Raw genomic sequence first — 19,177 nt, forward strand, 5'->3', positions numbered from 1 at the left:
TTTAAAACTTTAAAAGCAACCACAGAGGAGTAAATCAAAATGGGTGGTCAGGATTCCAGAACCCTTCACTTTGCTTCCTGAGGCTATAATACTTTTACAGTAACAACACTGTATTTGTGTGAAGGATTCACTGACTTATCTGAATGTTTGAACGTTTTATGTCAATTAGACGTTGTGTATAATCACATTCCAAGTCAAGAATCAAAAGATGTCTGACGATAGAAAATATTGCTGAAAAAGACAGCCATTTAGACACCAATATTCTTGCCATCTTTTCAGACTATTATTTCAAATGTAGCATTTCCAAGCACAGAATCTGCATTTGAAAGGAATCTCAGGGCTTCAGATTAAAAGCAGTTGTGGACTCATCAGCACAGATGTCAAGTTTTTTAAGAAAAGGAAATTGAATTATAGTGGGTGAGGGATGGGAGACGAAAAGGGAGCCATATCACAAACAAATATACCTATGAGAAAAATTATTTTATACAAAGCAATGATCGTCCAAATCAGAGTTTTAAAAGTTCAGCTCTTTCATGACAAATGTGAATAATCACTTTGACACCCCCTGTTTTTGACGAGTGCATGCACCTGGCCCTGTCTTGTATCCTAGTGCCTTTTATTCACACATAGTTAGTTACAGTGCCAGCCTTCTCTCCCCCACTCAGGGTATTGCCGTTATTCCTTCCTCAAAGATAGATTCCTGGTTTCTTGTTTCCCTTACCCACTCTACAATGATGTCACTGGTGGGCTATATTTTATCACTGTCAAGTCCCAGAAAAAAAGGTCTATAAGTTTAAAGACAACAGGCCAGATCCTCAGCTGGTGTAAACTATCACAGCTCCATTAAAGAGCTGGCCCTGAATCTATGCCCAGAGGATACAGAAGACAGGAGGAAGGAGGAATTTTCATTCATCCAACACAAGTACACTTTTCAGCCCCTGATCACTGACATAATCTGGCCACTGATAAGTGAATCTCAGATAATTCAGATTCTGAGATGATGCTTAGCTAAGCCTTATCGAAACTATCTGGACATACATAGTATGCAAAATTAGACTGAAAATCTCACAAGAACACGTTCCTTCTTGATCACCCGCACTTGCTGTTTCCAGATTTTACTGTACTTTGGGACTTATGGTCTCATCTATTAGCAGAGAGCTAAAATGAGCTAGATTGGGAAAAAAACGTGAAGTAAGGAGCTATTCAAACTTCTCCAAATCTTAAGTTAATGGTAGAGCGACTGGCTACTCTCCTTATCATCATAATCCCAACACCTAAGAATGAGCTGCCTTTTTTGTTTGTTTGAGAAAGCCAAATAGAAGGAACATTTCTTAAACAACTTTGGGAATAAAATAATACCAATCATGTATTAATAGCTGTAAAAATGTGACTGGATTTTTTTATCACTTATTTTCCATTTAACTTGTTACATAAATTGTGGAGATCAAGTTTAGCATTTAATCACATCTCATCACAAGTCTGTCTTTCAAAATATTGCAAAATTGATTTGCCAGTATATTTCATTTTAAAACAATAATTCTTTGCACCGACATGTGATTTTTATTTAATGGATACCTTGTTTATATGTACTGTATAGCCTGTGTTCTTCTGGATATCTATGTCTGAATATGGTGCTCATTAACAGCACAGGCTTATGAAGCACTAACTAGAATCAGACAAGGGGACCAATTTGAGTAGTCCCTATTCACTTAAATAGTCCCATTGACTTAAACGGGGTAACTCACAGGAGTAAGGAATGAACACATGAATAAGGGTTTGCAGGGTAAGGCCATATTGGGAGCAAGTTCCAGGTGAGTTTCTCCACACAATCCTGTCACTGTGCAGTACTTAAACTTGACCTGCAACGCTCCTGCTACTCCAGCCCTAGACCTCTCAGCTCCAGAGACTGCCAATTTTAACAACACCTGCCAAATTATTTAGTGGGTTTGTTTATAGCAGAGTTCACAGGAGAGACACGGACTGAGCCTGAAGTGATAGGATATAATTAACTTTTGTTGTATAAAGGAATCCTCCTCGCATGAAAATGAGAACACTCTGCACTTCCAATCCTATCCTAACTCCACATGACAGCTGGTCAATCTTCTTTTTTCTGGCTGCCAAGGCAGATATCACAGCTGGGGTGTCCTCCCCAAGGAAGAGGCTACACCCAGAACTGCCACAGACTCAGAAGAAACACCTCCTACCAGTCGTACCAAATTACAATCCAGTGCCACATTTGCTGCCCGTATTGAGTCCACTTCAGAGGAACTCTGGGCTCCCTGCTCTACAGCATTTTCTTGTACTTAACATGTTTTTCCAGGCTGTGTCCTCAGACTCTACTAAGTACACTGTTAGCTAGCTTGAGCCTTCTCCCTTGCTATGCACCCCGAGAATCTGTGCAAGCCTCACCAAAGATAATTAGAGTGGGGAAGGTGGTAAAAAGAAGAGATGACAGACTGGAAGGGTCATTGGCTTTTTGAGTTTGTGGTGCAATTTGCAGACTCCTGCAATATTTTGTGAGTTTTCTATTCAGAGGTAAATATATTCTACCAGCCATAAAAACAATTTTAGTTTAATAGGCAAAAGACATCTTTAAAAGACTCTCCATGTGTTTTAAAGTGATATCCGGTATACAATTACAAAAGTAGAGACAAGTGGAATAGAAAGTCCTCCACAGAAATTGTACAGATATTAGATTCCTCTACCCTTGCAGATGTGCAATTATCTATATATGTGGTAGGGGATGGGAGGATTTGTATTGTTGTTTGGCCACTAAAAAAGAAGTATAATGTAAGGCAGTCAAAAGTTAGTCTGACACAAAGGTACACAAGTTCACTGAAGTCAACGGAAAGATTTCCACTGATCATTTCATTCCTCAGAGATTAAGGAGGAAATTAATCTGTATACAAAATAGATATTACAGACAAGGTAGTAAGAAGATGGTGCACTTTAAATCATTCAGATGAAATAATTGACCTGTAAACAGTTAATGCACTGTATCGTCTTCCTCACTCCCACAATCAACCTGTTGTCACACACCAGTGACATACATTAGCCACAACTTCCTTAACAACTTCTGTGTCTTCTCAGCTATTAGTATATTATTTAACAATTCATTCTTCAGTTGACCAGCAATCAGCCTTCACTTGTCAAGAACTCACAGAAAATGAATGTGTGTATGTTCTATGATACTGAAAAAGGGAAGCTATTTTACCAGGGAAATAAGGAAACAAAGTACAGTGCAAAGAAATCCAGGTTGTTTTTCCTGAAAATCTGAGAAATCCAGCATTTTGAGGAATAGTAGTTTCATTTAAAGACTGTTTACATAAAGCAAACGTTAAAAGATAATAAAACTTTAATATTTATGGCAACATGTAGTTTTACTCATGTTCCTTTTCAGTAGTCCTTTCCTCCAAGATGTTTAAACTGAAGTTTTCTCCCCTTGACTGAGCCTAGATTCTTTCACTAATACTATATTCTAATATTTGTAGTATCACTGTTCACAAGCACACCATCAAAATGACTGATATAACATACAGAACATAGGAAAAAATCACTGAATAAATCAAGTAGAAGGAGCAAGCTGATTAGGAAGTAGAAAAGCTTCTATTTCAACACCTGTATCATGGTAATCACCTTTGATAGTATGGCAAATATAGAAGTAGTACATGACACTTACATGGAGTTTTGCTAAGTATATTTTCACAAATGTACATGAGTGTTGCAAGAGCTTTTTAGCATTCCAGGTTTAAGTGGTTTTGCAGGCAAGCTCTGAAGACTGACATACACAAGAATGTAAAATACACACTTAGCCCGACGTTTCTTTGGTGACTTCAGTAAAGATATATAGATTCATACATCTTTGTATTTGTTACTTTGTTATCCAACCAACTATACTTCCATAAATTAAAGAGAGTACCTAGCATCCGTTCATACACAATAGTGGTAATAATTTCAAGACCACGGCAGAGTTGTAATGTAATATCATAAAAAAGTGCAAAAAGTAAACAAAGTAAAATTTTGTTTTCATAAACATTCAAATGATTTGTTATATTGTGGTACCAAATACATTGTGATTAATCAGCTATGTTTTATTATGTCAGCACCATTGCACTATTGTAGCAAAGTAAAATCTCAGAGCTATATTGTTCTACCCCGAATAGGGGCATAAGAGCAGGAGAAATATAAGGAGCTTCCAACCTCCTCAGCTGAGCATAACTGCAAGTCCATGTACTCGTCCAAGGGCAGGACCAGAGAGAATAGTGGTGCTAGCCATCCCAAGAGGGATGAGAGGAGGGGCAGAGCCATTTTCATATAGAACCTGGCACTTGTGGCACAACAGCTATGCTCTCCCTGCTCCCGGGGAGCTCCAAGAGACTGTTTTCCTGAGGCATTCAGCTCTTCCCCCACCTGGGGCAGTGCTTACAAGGCATACTCCAGCCCTTAACAAAGATATAGACACAAATACAAACATACAGTACACATACTGTCTTAATGATGTTATATTTTAAGGAGACACAGGAGTGATGATGTAGTTAAAATTGTTCCAGGGTGCTGTGCTTCTCTCTTTCAGATAAGACATAAAAACAATGGTGCTGACAACTTGAGGTTATTAAAGAGATCACAGCATTATTACCTTCACAGCATGATGTTACAATTTGTTTAACTGTCTTTTATTAACGTAAATGTGCCCAGAAGCTTTGGCAATGGCAGCATATTTTTAGAATTCAAATAATAAACGTTCACAAGAGTATAGGTGTTAGCCTTAGTGTTCCAGCCAAATTGTAAGTTGAGGGCTTGATTCCTGCATCCTTACTCATGTTAAGTAGAATTGTACTCTACAAGACAAAAAAACTTATTCAAGAAATACAATGCTAATCAACTTAAGTGGGGTGCCACATTTGGGATTCAAGTAATTACATTCTGCTTACCTAAATTCTCTCTGTTGTTTCACTAGATATTGTTCATCACTTCCTAACATAAACTGTTGTTCATCGTTATTATGTGCTATTAACATTTGTTCTGTTTCACCTGAGAGGAGGTGGCAGTTATTTCAGTATTCACAGCAAAGGATACAGCTTTTATAACCAGTCAGCAAAGTTTGTAAGGCACTGTGCAATCCATTTAGATGAATAGGGATTATTATAAATGTAGTATCATTACTGCTACTGGGAAAAGTACAGACATTAGTTGAAAACAGAGAACAAAGTAATAAGATAATTGTGAACATAAGGTACTGCTCCATACCCACATGATGGGACAAAGCCTGGGGAATTAAACTACGAACTCTCTAAATTCTACATTGTGACAATTACTCATTAGTAGAGAAATTCCCCCAAAAGGAGATTTCTTCTTGTCTATGAGAATTCTTAGCTTACTATTTTTCTGAATTTTTTTTTTTTAAAACAGCTTAAAAAACTGGCTCTTCAGTTTAAAAATCTTGATTACTGTACTGCCACTACTGGTTTCACTTAAATATCTAACTGACACAAGGAGAGCAGGAACTTGTCGTGTGTGCTCTAGTATATAGGATCCCACATCCCTCTAATAAAACCTTGCAAAACGTTGCAAAGAAAGGAGAATGGCATATTCCCACGTTAACTTGCAACCAATGGGTCTCAGAGTGCTTTATGTTTCAACCCTTTTCTGCTCATCACATATATGAATGCAAATGTGTATTGTTTATGGTACACTGCCCCTTTATAACACGATCCTTGGGAATCCAACACAGTAAGTGTTAAAAATAACAGTTATAATGAGGACAACAATACCGGGGTTTAATGCAGCTGGAAGCCGAGGTTCTATAGCTTCCTATTACAGTGATAATCAGTGATGCTTCTGACACGGTTGCTATCCTTTAAAATCTAACAAAGGGTACCTACAAAGATAAAGTCTGCTAACTGAGGGTATAATATATGAGGTTTCATAAAATCAGTCTTCAAATCTCAGACCATTTTGCTAAATAAGCTTTATATAACAAGTTTGGTAGCAGAAGTATTCTCTTCAGAAATGTGACTGACAATCTTATATTTAACACCATTCATTTAGGGAAATAAATTATTTGCAGGAAATATAAAATTTATAACAAGCTTTCACTCTTCTTCCATTTGTGTACTTCAACATGTCTTTAACAACTTTGTTAAAACAACTCATGTTTACATTAACAGACATTTACAAACAAAGGAAGCAGTTCAAAACATTATATATTGTCAGAAATTAACATGGGGCACACAGAGGGAAAAATTTAAACCGTGACCATCTAGGGCCAAGCTATCTAAAGAAAACAAAAGAACAAGTTAATAAATAATAATTTACGTGTATTCTGGTAGCACTCAGAAAGCGTTAGGCACTGTTTACACATACAGGCCTTGCCTTAAGAGCTTATGGTAGTCTTATAAATATTATTACTATAATACAGTATTCTAATGATAGTATTATTACTCTGTTGGAGCATGGCCATTGCTTTATTAACACTAGCGAGCATCATAGGCCTGATCCAAAGCCCATTGAAGTGCTTTTGAAAACCATTCAGCGTCCATTGAAATCAACATAAATACAACCAGTGTTGGCTTAACTCCAATGAGAGTTTTACCTTGGTGCTGAGTGTTTTTGAAAATTCCATCCAACATGAATAGAGTAGCAAAGGACAAATCATCCCTTGTCACATACTAGACTTTTATACATCAATAAATCCCACAGAATCATGGCTCAAGTTTTGAACACTGTGATAATGAAAGAATCTGCAGCTTTTGCAGATTTTTAGTCCACACATTTTGTTTAGAGCTTTGTTAAGAAGTGACAACTTCTTTTTCTTCAGGAGAGCAAACCGCTGAGAGTGCTACAAATAGTAGTACGGTAAATAATAAACAGTCAAGTGGCACAGTGTTACACTAGTAACTTCAGCACTGATTGGAAGCACATATGCCTATTCTCTGGCTCCTATTTCTTCTTGAACATTAGAGACTTTTACCACTTGCTACAAGATGAAATAGAAGATGAGATACAAGATGAAAAACGTTACGGCTGACTACTAGCTGGCTGGAGTATTTTGTTACCTAATCTTTTATTTGCCCATAAAGAGATGTCACTGACATAAATCAAGCCTTTATCTTGTTTCAAAAGTTGTACAATTGAAAAATTAAATAAATTTCAGGTTTTACAAAAAATGCACCTTCCCCCAGGCTCCGTTTCAAAAACGTCCTATCTCAGTCGGGGTACAAGGGTTCAAGACGTCACTTAGAAAGTGAAAAAGATGCTCATGTTCAAGGTAATAAAACCAAAAGTTTTGTCTTTTTAAAATGGGATTTTGGTCTTCTAACTCCACCCCTCTGGAAGAATTACCATCTATCAGGGAGAACAGAAGAGGGGCAGACAGTGAGGGGAGTAGTAGCAGACCATCCGGAAGCAGTTCCTTCCCTCTTCCTTATAAGGAAGTCATATTAGCCTGTCTGTGAACAGGTGTCTTTCATAACCTACACTAAAACACAGTTTACACACCATGAGTCCATACTTACATCCCTTTCCGGGAGTTTGATTGTCATAATACAGAAATTAACAGTAAGACAACAAAGTTCAACTTAAACCTTTGTGACAGGCTTGGCCGCTCCTCAGGACTTCTCCGCCCATACCCTATATCTCCTCTCCCCAGAGAGCAACATACCTCAGTGGTTCCGTGAAACCCATGTATCCTGTTGCCAGCAGGATCAACACCTGCTAAATGATATTAGGTATTTCAGGGAAACACTGCCAGCCTGTTACAGGGTCACTCACTGTGTAATGACAAATAAACATCACTTGCAACCAGATCTCCGTCTGCTTCCATGAACTGTAAGTAACCAAGACCCTGACGGATGACCAACGACTGAGTAAGACTTGAACAAACAAGAGTCAACAAGGTTCTTGTTAGTGGCACCCAATGGCTTCAGTAATTTGTCATCCCCTTTCCAATCTCTCACACACCTCTAACACAAAAATACCCATAGGTTTTAGTTGCCCAAATGTAAGACTGCATTTACCTGGCCAAACAGTCAGACCTGAGGTCCATTTTGGCTCATTATGATCCCATGCTACCCCAGCACATGCTATAAGATAGCTCTCCTACTGGGGTAAGCATTTTGTCATTGCAAACGTGTGTTTGGCTCAGCTTGTCTGATAGCATATGCTTTTGTGATACTGTCAGATGAGCAGGCTCACACCCCCTTATAAAAGGAAGCAATGGGCACTGTGTTTGCTGTGACACATTTTTATTTATTACCAGTTTGGAAGACGTCTGTCTGAAATACTGACCACAACTCCTTTTGAGTATCAAAACAATGTAAAAATCAATGAAACTTCTGGTTTACAGTATATTTTTTAATAAGTGGTAAGTTACTTTAAAAAAAGGGATTGGAGTCTTAATACCAAAATACTCACAAAAAGCAGCAGTAGAAGTGGAGTTATAATGATACCCTGGAAGAAATAAAAGATAATGTTTTATTAGCCAGGAAAGCAGAATCTTCTCTTTGCCATCTTAAACCCTGATGCATGGAAATACATAGATTTTGTTAAATTAAAGCAAGGCTAAATGATAACGAAAGGAAATGTTTAGCTTCATTCTTTACTGTACAGATTCTTTAGCATCTGTATATGAATAATTTCTACTTACTGTAGCTAGAAGTTTAAATAATATTCCTTAGACCTAGCTTTCTTCTTTTTAGACTGAAGACTTCCTTTCTCAAACTATACACAATATAGAAGTTCAGACTAGTATCTTGTGAAGATTTCCCCACCACTATGTTGTACTCTCACTTGATTAAGATGCCCCTCCTGTCGGGGAGACAGGTGGTTCAGTCCCACGCTGCCTAATTCATGGTCCTCTCTTGAGCAAAAGCTCCATCAGCTGTGATGAATTAGGTGTCCTGATTTTATAATGTAAACTAATATCCCCTAGGAAATGAGCTGAGATCTCAAAACTCATTTCACTTGATTAGACTCCATGTCTCAATGGAGAAAGGCAAGTCTTTCATCTAATTTAGTCACACAGGACCACCTCAGCTCTCCACATCCCCCAAGCAGAGACAGGCAAAAGATTTATTTTCTTCACTGACAGGGAACAGGTTTAAGGCTCATGACTGGACAAAATACAAGATTTTAAGTTTCATGAAAGAAAATCTTAAAATGAATTGTTTGGGTTGGGAGTTAACATGGCATGCTTCACTTTCATAGCTGCAAGTGGTACGTCTCCCTCACCCCTCCATCATACTTCAATATTTTCTCAAGATTTAATAAAAGCAGTTTGTCATTTAATGCATATTCATTCACAAGTCCCACTTCGAACTTCTTTTGTAAACAAAGATTATTTTTTTTCCTAGTATTTATCAGATACCATTATTCCATTAATGAGACCCACTCACAAAAACTCTATATATTTTCCAAGGGCAAGATGCCAACCCACTTATACAAATCTAGAATGATAATTTTCCCACATATTCTTGGTTTCAATGAAGTGAAAAATACAAGTTAAAAGCAGTGCTCCCTTTTTGGTAATTTTTTTTTGTCATAATGCAGCTTCACTCTGCTCTTCAAAGCTGTTAAAATCCAATATAAAACTCTCTCTTTATCTGATGTATTTGTATTACAGCAGCATCAACAGGCCCCAAGCAGGAGAAACTATTGAACCAGACACTTATGAACAAACAGGAAGACACGGTTCTTGCTCTGAAGTGCCTTCTTTAAAACAAGATGCAACAAGTGAGAAACAGGAGGGGACAAAGGACAAGGAAAAGAGGAATAAGAACAGAAGGTAACAGGCTAGCTGCACCAACTTGAAAGTTACAAATTATTTTAAAGTATTTCTTGAAATAAATAAATGATATATCCTGTCTTTGATGGCTTCTCAATCTAGCCATCATTTGTCAGCTGACTTGTTGTGTGTGTCCCAGCAGAGGTGGATCCTGGAAGGACAGCAAGCAATGGCTTTAAGGATTACTCCAGGGGTGGCGTTCCCTGTGTGAGGAGCAGCATGGAAGAAAATGCAGCAATGTTTGTGGGAAAAGTAGACACATGGGTGTTCAAGGATGGCAAAATTTGTGGTGCAGGAAGCAGCAGGCGGGGGCTGTGGGATGTAATAAGAGCTGAGCAGTTATTATGCAAAGTAGTTGTTACAACACCTGAAATGATGGCCTATAGAGAACAACTTTATAGAGAGAATGTAATGCAGTCATTCCAGTATAATGTGCCACATAACATACTCAGAGTTTTATTAGACACTGTTGAGTATGTGGGCTAGATCCCCCTCTTCCCCTCCTGTGTATAAGAAATACTTCGCACTGCCAAGTACCTGAAACTTCCCCTGGCATAAAGGAATCCCCAGATGGTATAAAGCTAGCATAGCTGGCTCTATGATGCCCACTTCTAGACCCAAGCACAGGGGGATTGTCAGGGGTGGAGGTTATGTACCCAAAACACTTGCACTCTAATGATTCTCCCGGTAGAACAGTCCACTGGTGTAACAAGGCTACTCTAAGGTGCTGAATTAGGGCCTGGCCAGCCCTAAAATTTGGGGAGCAGAAAGGTGGCTTGTATGACTGCATGGTGAGGGGGTTCCATGACATCCCTCATCCTCGGCAGCCTGTGTGACATACAGAAGGCTTGCGATGGAGCAGTGCAGTGACTGCTCTGTCCATGTGCTGGGGTTGTACATCATCCCAAAGACAGCAGGGAGGTGGAGGGGCCACATCTCCACTCCTGCAACAGCCTGCAAATTTGACTAACTCCTCACAATGTGTGGAGGCGCTGGTTCAGGACCATGTATAAGCTTCGGGCACATCACCTCCCACTCCCGAGAAGCCCCCTGTGCTTGGGTCCAGAAATGGGTATTACAGAGCCAGCTCTGCTGGGTTTATACCACTTGGGGATTCCCTTTTGCCAAGAGAAATCTCATTTAGGAAGAATGTAAAGAGAGGTTAAATTACTGTCCTTCTGGTGAGTCTGGGTAGCGGTGGTCCCTTCCTTTTCACTTACTCAACTATGCTCTTCAGGACAGGGCCTGTGTCTTCCTATGGGTTTGCACAACACTTAGTATAATGGGGTCCTGATAGTGATTAGTTCCTTTGGGTGCTACCACTCTACTACTGCTGCTGCTAATTCTAAACAGGCACAATATAAAGAAAAATTTTATAATAACGTAAAGGTGGACGTGGAGTTGAAATATTCCTCTTTTATAATAACGTAACGGTGGACGTGGAGTTGAAATATCCCTGTACAGGTCAGATTCCTGACTGCTTTGTTAAAAAAACTGGCTCTCAAAATGTAATTCTAGCAATTCTTAGGATAAGTTTTATGACCAGCCCTGGTGATCTTAATAAACTCAGAAATGAGGTACATGTGGTCTCTACACAATCATTATTTATACGGTCAAATTCTGCCCTCAGTTTTATACAATCAGTACACAAGGAAGTTCAGAGGAGCCACCCACAATTATCTTAGGGGATGACTGGCCCATATTTAAGAAGAAAATAGTTATTTGATGTTAACATTTTACTTAGATAAATAGTATCAGTTCCAGCACACGCAAAGATTTAAATTAAAACTTCAAGCCATATCTCTTTTCATTAAGCAGCTCTCCTTAAAAGTATTCATAACCCAACAGTATGATATTTCAGAATCCATAGATATCACAGAATGTAAAATTAACGTGTACCAATATACAAAGGTTTAGGAGATAAAACTAAAACATTGGTTCATTCTAGAATAAGCAATTCAAAGAACAATAGGAAAATGATAGCTATTCAGGACTGTCCAATTTATATGTTACTCTACTGAAATGCTAATAGGCTGAATCAGAGATAGAAGTACTCTAAGTACAGGATGTGAACTATAATCTTACATTGCTGCAGCAACAGTTACTGAATGCCACAAAAGAAACTAAAAAGGGAAATCTCTCCTTTCTAGTCCATTGCACACAAACACTACCAGGAAGAAACACCTAAATTTGACTACTCTTTTCCCTACCTCACTTTCTGAGCAAGTGCGGTCAAGCACATAGTGTATGGAGATAAACAGGTTGTAGATTAGCACTTCCAGCAGAAGCTGAGCATCTGCCCTTGTGGATGCAAGGTCATTACACAGTTTTAGCATCCTCAAAATTAGGGTGGAATGTTAAGCTCTCTCTGTGCAGCCCATAATGGAATCTAAGTTGTAAAGTGACTGCCATTTGCTATCTGCAGAAAAACTTTCAAGAAATCCATTTACACCTCAGATGTGAAAGACTGACTGAATATATTTCAATGATTTTAGTGGGAAGGCTGGGGGGGAGGGAATCACAGCCTGACCTGAAACACTGATATAAGTACCATTCTGCATAGAATCAGTCACATTAGAAACTTGTAAATGCACTTCTCTTTACAGTAAGGATCACAAAATATGTCACAGTTAAGAGTGCTATTTATAATTTTTTTAAAACAGAAAACAGGTACAGAGAGATGCATTTTACCATATTTCCATTGCAAAGAAAATGTTCAAAAATAGATCACATTGGTTTTCCAATTTTGTTTCCTACAGTATAGCACTACCCCATCTTGGTTACTGGAAGAGGTTTTCTTCTCTGACAAAACATGTACCCTCAATACATGTAATCAGTGACAAAACTGGATAGCAAAAAGCATAAAGAATTTTACAGCTATGATGGCTAATCATTAGGAAACAGGTGATGTTAATGGATGTATAAGACAGGCCAGGCTGAAGAGAGGCACCTGGTGGAAAAGGTGTATTGCATTATTGTAGTTAAGCAATGAGTCAGGCAGACTTTCTTTATACCTCTTAGCCCACAAATTTTACTTTTTCACCATCATTACAGGCACTCAGCGACACCTGTATATGGGGACTATCAATCAATGAACATAGTCTTTAATTTGTCTTCAGAAACAGCACTGGAAAGAACAAAAAGTTATTGGTAATCAAAGCTCTGATCCAGGAAAGCACTCAAGTATGGGTGTAGCCCCACTGACTTCAATGGGTCTACTCATGCTTAAAGTTAAGCACCTGCTTAAGTGCTTTGTTGGGATGAGGTATAACAGGATTAAAAATGTAAATGTCTTGCCTCTGATCACAGTGTCATTTTATTCAATGTACAGTACTGTTGAATGGTCAGTATTTCTATTAGTATAGAGTAGGTTAATGAAAACAGCTCCATGTGGGAGCCAACTTTGTTGGCAATCTCAGCAGAGACCAACTGAAAGAGCTTGGAAACTGAATTACTCCATCCTCACCCTTCTACAATGTGCTTACAGGTCTGGGTTAAGGAATACATTTGTTGGTCAAGGCAATATGGGAAAGCCAGCAATGAATTCCTCAATCCACAGAATATTGATAGAAACTCTAGGTGCAATCTGGCACTGTTTAAGGCAATTTATTACAACTTGCCACCAAAAGAAAACAAAGAACAGGCCCTTGTATTTATTTATTTGGTTTTCTACAGTTTTTAAAAAGGACAATATCCAAGGCTCTAAGCATTCATGACACACACTAACACCCTCCGCAAAAATTAATAATAGCACAGCAGCCTTAGCCTCAAAAACAAAAGAGCCCCCTCACACACATGAAACACTGAATTCCTCCCTCGCACACAGATCTAACCCCTATCAAACCTCATCCTCCACAGAAGCCAGAGCAAATAAATACACCTCACTGGGTGTCCTGAAGGTCGGCAGGCCAGGGCTGGAACTTCTTCAGGGAAAACAATACACCACCTGCTCCTGTCTTAAAACAAGGGGTATTCAACTTGAGCTCCTCCACTGATCACACTGCAAAGCTATGGGATAGGGAAAAAAGATGGTGTGATCACCACTTAAATTCCATATGGAAACCAATATGCAGCTAGTGCAGAACATGAAGCACCAGTGACATGCATTGCCACTGTAAAGCACCACAAGGAGAGTGAGTTAAGATTGTGTAGGCAACTGTAAATCTGGCATTTTCTAATTTTTGAGTGTTAAATCATTTTTGAAAATGGTTTCAAACATGTTAGTGAAATCATTTGTAAAAACCGTTTAATACACTTATATGTGGAACGGTAGCATCAGAAGTATGTTTGAGACTACCCTTCTTCTGCGGATCAAACACAACTCTTTAACACTGTTTAAAATTTGTGCAGCATAGATACAAATATTCTGTCCATTGTTCCCAACCATAATTTAAATATAACAACAGGGACGGGATTTTGGTATACTGAACCAGGTCACCAACTTCTACATTAACATTTAAATGTTTCCCACTTTCAATCAACATGCTAATTTTTTCTGCTGTATTATTTCATAGATTAAAATCAGAATAGCTCTTTCTGATGTCTTCATTGCATCAGTCATTACTCCCCCTTTGTAACTTCAAAGAGCCCATGCTTTTTCCTCCCTGTACATCTCTGCATTTGATGCATAATCACCTTTATTTTCCTTCTTTGTTTTCCAAGTTTATTATTTTCAATATTTTCCCAAGTTACATACTAAAAGCTTTTAACATTCCCCTTCCACACATTATTTTTTCATCAGCTATTTAAAAGGAATGTGTTTGTTGATTTTAAAAACAATCAGTTTTGTTTTGGGAGTTAAGGGTAAAACATTTAACTTATTTGCATATCATATTGTTTTATTCCAAAAGATTATTATGAACAAAGGGAGAAATAAAAGCTTTATGAACTGACAACTTTTAGGGCACTAAGTTGATCCAACTCCTCCACAATTAATATATCAGAACGTGAATACATGTGTGAATTGAATGTTATGCCCTTTTAAAAGATTAATATGCATGTAGTTTTCTGCAAAGACTACAGCGATAAACACATACTACATATTATCAGGACAACAAATTAAAAACAAATCTACAGATAACGTAACTATACATTTTCCTAAATCAATTATAAATAGCAAGTATGACATAGGAAACGGCAACTTTCCAAGGAGACCGATGTTTGGATTTTAATGACTGAAATGTAAAATTAGAGGTGCAATCCTGAGACAGCCATCACTTTATTAGAGGGGACGTAATCTGCCAGGTTTAATTTCAGGCTGTGGGATTATGCCCTGGGCATGCAATCCCAATCAGATGTTGCACAATTTTCATCCTCCAGGACAGCACATTGTTCTCTCCTCTGGGGAGGGAAGAGGATCATTAACATAACTATTCACATTAGATGCTAAAAGCACTACTAGCATTAGATGGCAGACACTGGTAGTGCTTCTATCATTTAATGACAGTAACTAGTTTTAGACACTAGGAATTATTTCTCCCACCAATTACACACATGAAGCCCAACTGCAGCCACCAGGGTTGCGTGAGAGAAGTAAAGATTTGGCCCAGAAGTGCTGCCAGCATCAACAAGATGCCCTTGAAAGCATAATATGAGAAAGAAAAAATACAGTCAGTAGTCCAAGTTTACACTGGTACATTGATCAAGGGTTTGGTTTCCACCAGTAAAGCCAGAAAAAAGATACAGTTTTCCTAAAATGAATTTGAAGAGAAGGGTTTTAGTATGATAGACCTGCAATGTGAGAATATAAACAGAGTATATTAGAAATTTAAAACACAATGTGCCCAGTTTCCCAGCAGAGGGCATCATCTACACTCTCAAAATCCTCTTCCTTACTTGTACAAAAAGAAAAGGAGTGCTTGTGGCACCTAGAGACTAACCAATTTATTTGAGCATAAGCTTTCGTGAGCTACAGCTCACTTCATCAGATGCATCTGATGAAGTGAGCTGTAGCTCACGAAAGCTTTTGCTCAAATAAATTGGTTAGTCTTTAAGGTACCACAAGTACTCCTTTTCTTTTTGCGAATACAGACTAACACGGCTGCTACTCTGAAACCTTACTTGTACAGTAATAGTTTAAAACACACACCAGTAAGAAGCCTGAAGTTGAAAAATAAAGATGGAGTATCAATTTCTGTATATTTCTGAAGCTTATATTTCAGTAGTGTTCTCCCACAGTCAGAATGAAACACACAAAATGAAATGCCCCAAATATGAGTAAGAAGGGGCAGTTTCTAAGCATGAAATGGACATCATTAGTTAATATTCGAGACTGAATTTCGGAGTTAGATTGTTATAATAAAACAATGTAGGTCTGAAATTCAAGATCTAATATTACCAGATAACATAACATTGAGTTTGAGAATTCCAGTTTAAAAAAGAAGAGGATAAAATGTTATGCTTCAGGCAGCATGAGTATTGAGAGAGTGATTGATAGAGGCACCAATCCTATGCTGTGATGGAGCCATTTTACACAGTTCTGCTAGTGCAAAGCTTCTTAAAGCCAGCATATCCATTATAGGTGGATTTTCCAGCAAAGTACAGCCAGCATAACAGTTCCTACAGCCAGTCTATGAGGTGTTGCCACAGGAAAGAGGTCCTGGTTACGTTTCCCCTGCACTTTGGCTATCACCTGTTGCCACAGTGGCCCCTTGGTTCCACGGGCAGCCAGCATAAATTCGAGCATCCTTCACAAACACAGATGGACCAGGACTGGGGCCACACCGTATATACAAACCTGCATGCATCCCTTCACTGGTTCTCCCTTGAACACCACATTCAACTTTAAATTTCTTGTCTTCACCTTCAATGCACTATACAGCTCTGCCAGGCCTACATCTCTGATGGTCTCCTATCACACCCTTTCCCATGCTCTGCCAACGGTACCAGCCTCAACACCAGTTTCGTTTCCTCCTCCTGCTTCCTTCTCTGTGATTATTTTTCCTGTTCCCCCCCGTACCCAGTCAGTCCTCAGTGCCAGCTCTCAACAAACCCTGTTCTTATTCAAACAATTTTCTTGTGCAGTGCCCATACGGAATGAGATTATTATAATTATATATGGCTAGTTTAGAAACTGTATTTATGTACCACCAATCTCTGCAGTACAGTACATAGATATTCATTACGGATAAGAAAGAAAGAAACCTCTCAGTTATTCCATTGGGGCACTGCACAGGTGCAGGGGTCCACCCATGCAAAGCAGCTTGCAGGATTAGGGGTCTTTGACTGTAAATTCAAGTGCTGTCTGTTTCTGTGTATTGTGTACAAGTATTTAAAGAATGTATAACAACAATAAACAAAATACATTTCAAAAGATATTGCCGTAAACTACATGTACAGTGCTACCTAGGAAGCTTTAGATCTATTTTCACCATTGCTTTACAAGGTAGAAAACTGAGATGAATAGTTACATTTTTATATATTTTAGAAGAAAAGCTTTTACTCCATTTTTTTTAAAAAAAAAAACAACCCTCTTTAGTGCAGAAGAAAATTACAAACAATCTAAAATTCTGCTTTACTTGGAAATGTCCGGTATCACCCGATAAACCCTATTTAAATTAATATCAGCAATACGTTAAAACCAAAATGCGATTCTTAGCACCTTAAATGACAAAATAATGTTAACATGAAACGATGGTACACTAGGTGGTGCTGTTGGACCTTCTAGAACAACCAGTTCCTCCTAAGAGAAGTTTTGTGCTGTTAAATTAGCTTGATTGTTGATTCGATATTTTGAAATGTATATAAAACAGGGTTAAGTCACTTCCAAGAGGTAACAAAAGCAACACAGGAATGAAAAAGATACTCTGAAAAAAAATGTTGGCAGAGATTCCTTTTCTGCTAAATGAAATTTAACCCTCTTCCAGAATGCTCTCATCTTTCCCTCCCAAATGATAGTAAATAGCATTCTTAATCTAATTATCACTGTAATTCAATCTCCATAACAATTTAAATTATAATTCACACATATGAAACCTTTGCTTATTAGCTGTGCTTAACTATAATGAAGGTTATCAACAGGGTACCAATGAAAAAGATTTTAGCAAATTAAAGTTGTACAGTAATTTAACTTTCACTGGTGTGATAATTAGTGTGGGTATGTTTGTAAAATAAAAAACAAAAAACCTCAAAACAATCACCCCTCTTACACACACATCTCAGAGAAAAGGTTTGTGAAAAATCGTTCAACTACAAAGGAAGCAATAAGCATAATCCCATAACTGAATCTGTTTATTTCTTTGTGAAACCTGCTCTTTATGAATGAAAAACAGTTCTAGTATTAATCCATTCAGAAAATGTCATCATATATTAACCAAAGCACAGTTAATTCTGTTCACCCTATTATCAAGATATATTATATTCATACACAAAAAATCCTGTTTTCCTAAAGTCAAGAATCTTAATTATGCTAACAATGAAACACTCCACAACCCTGTGTGTGTGGCAGAAAATAAGCTTTATTCAGATTATGGATGGAAAAGTATCATGTTACTAGAAGAACTGAAAACCTTCATTCACCGGTCACTGAGACAGGACACTATCTTAGCACTGCAAATGTCACTCGATTATTTATTATCCAGAAATATCATCTATGATAAAGCACTAGAGCACAGACATAATTACTCTCACATTCACAGACTGGAGCCCAATGTATACATGCCATTGGATAAATCACTGAAACAGAGAATTTATAATTGTATGGTTACAGACTAGACCATTTGTGTCAGTTTTCTCAGGAAAAACTCTCTGAAACCAGACTAGCACCAATGAATAGCTCAAACTAGAATACCATTAAGGAGGGGCTCACAGCAAGGTGAACCCATTGGAGTTGATGGCACTCAGCACCTTTCAGGATCATGCCCAAAGTTTGCTAGAAAGTTAAGCCAATGCTAATTAGTTTCAGAGTAACAGCCGTGTTAGTCTGTATTCGCAAAAAGAGAAGGAGTACTTGTGGCACCTTAGAGACTAACCAATTTATTTGAGCATGAGCTTTCGTGAGCTACAGCTCACTTCATCGGATGCATCTGTAGCTCACGAAAGCTCATGATCAAATAAATTGGTTAGTCTCTAAGGTGCCACAAGTACTCCTTTTCTTTTTGCTAATTAGTTTGTGAGTTCTCGGTCCTTTTTGAGCTCACCCACATCATCTTCTTCTAGCTCCACTAAGTGCTCTAAACTGCGTAACAAAATGTATGTCAAAACTCACTTGTTTGTTTTCCAGAATCTCCTATGAGGAGGAGTTATGATTTCCTTTCATAACTGGACAATTCACAGATTTGGAAACCCCTCGCCCCATCTCAAAAAAACAACCCCTCAGTATGGTAATCCATATTGCTTGTGCTCTGTGCTGTCTGCCAGGCCCCAAGTCATCAATAATGAATAGAAATGTACAGCTAC

The 19,177-nt window shown here is 38.2% G+C and overlaps 1 protein-coding gene across 1 annotated transcript in view; it reads right to left on the reverse strand.

Moving 5' to 3' along the window:
• Positions 1-19,177, reverse strand: part of SLC10A7 (solute carrier family 10 member 7) — a 190,515-nt gene that overhangs the window by 49,137 nt on the left and 122,201 nt on the right. Inside the window, exon 6 of the mRNA XM_074950960.1 lies at positions 8,413-8,448. Within this exon, the coding sequence (XP_074807061.1) occupies positions 8,413-8,448 (36 nt within the window). The remainder of the gene's footprint in view (positions 1-8,412; positions 8,449-19,177) is intronic.

Source organism: Natator depressus, chromosome 4, assembly GCF_965152275.1.
Source record: "Natator depressus isolate rNatDep1 chromosome 4, rNatDep2.hap1, whole genome shotgun sequence".
Lineage (NCBI taxonomy): Eukaryota > Metazoa > Chordata > Testudines > Cheloniidae > Natator > Natator depressus.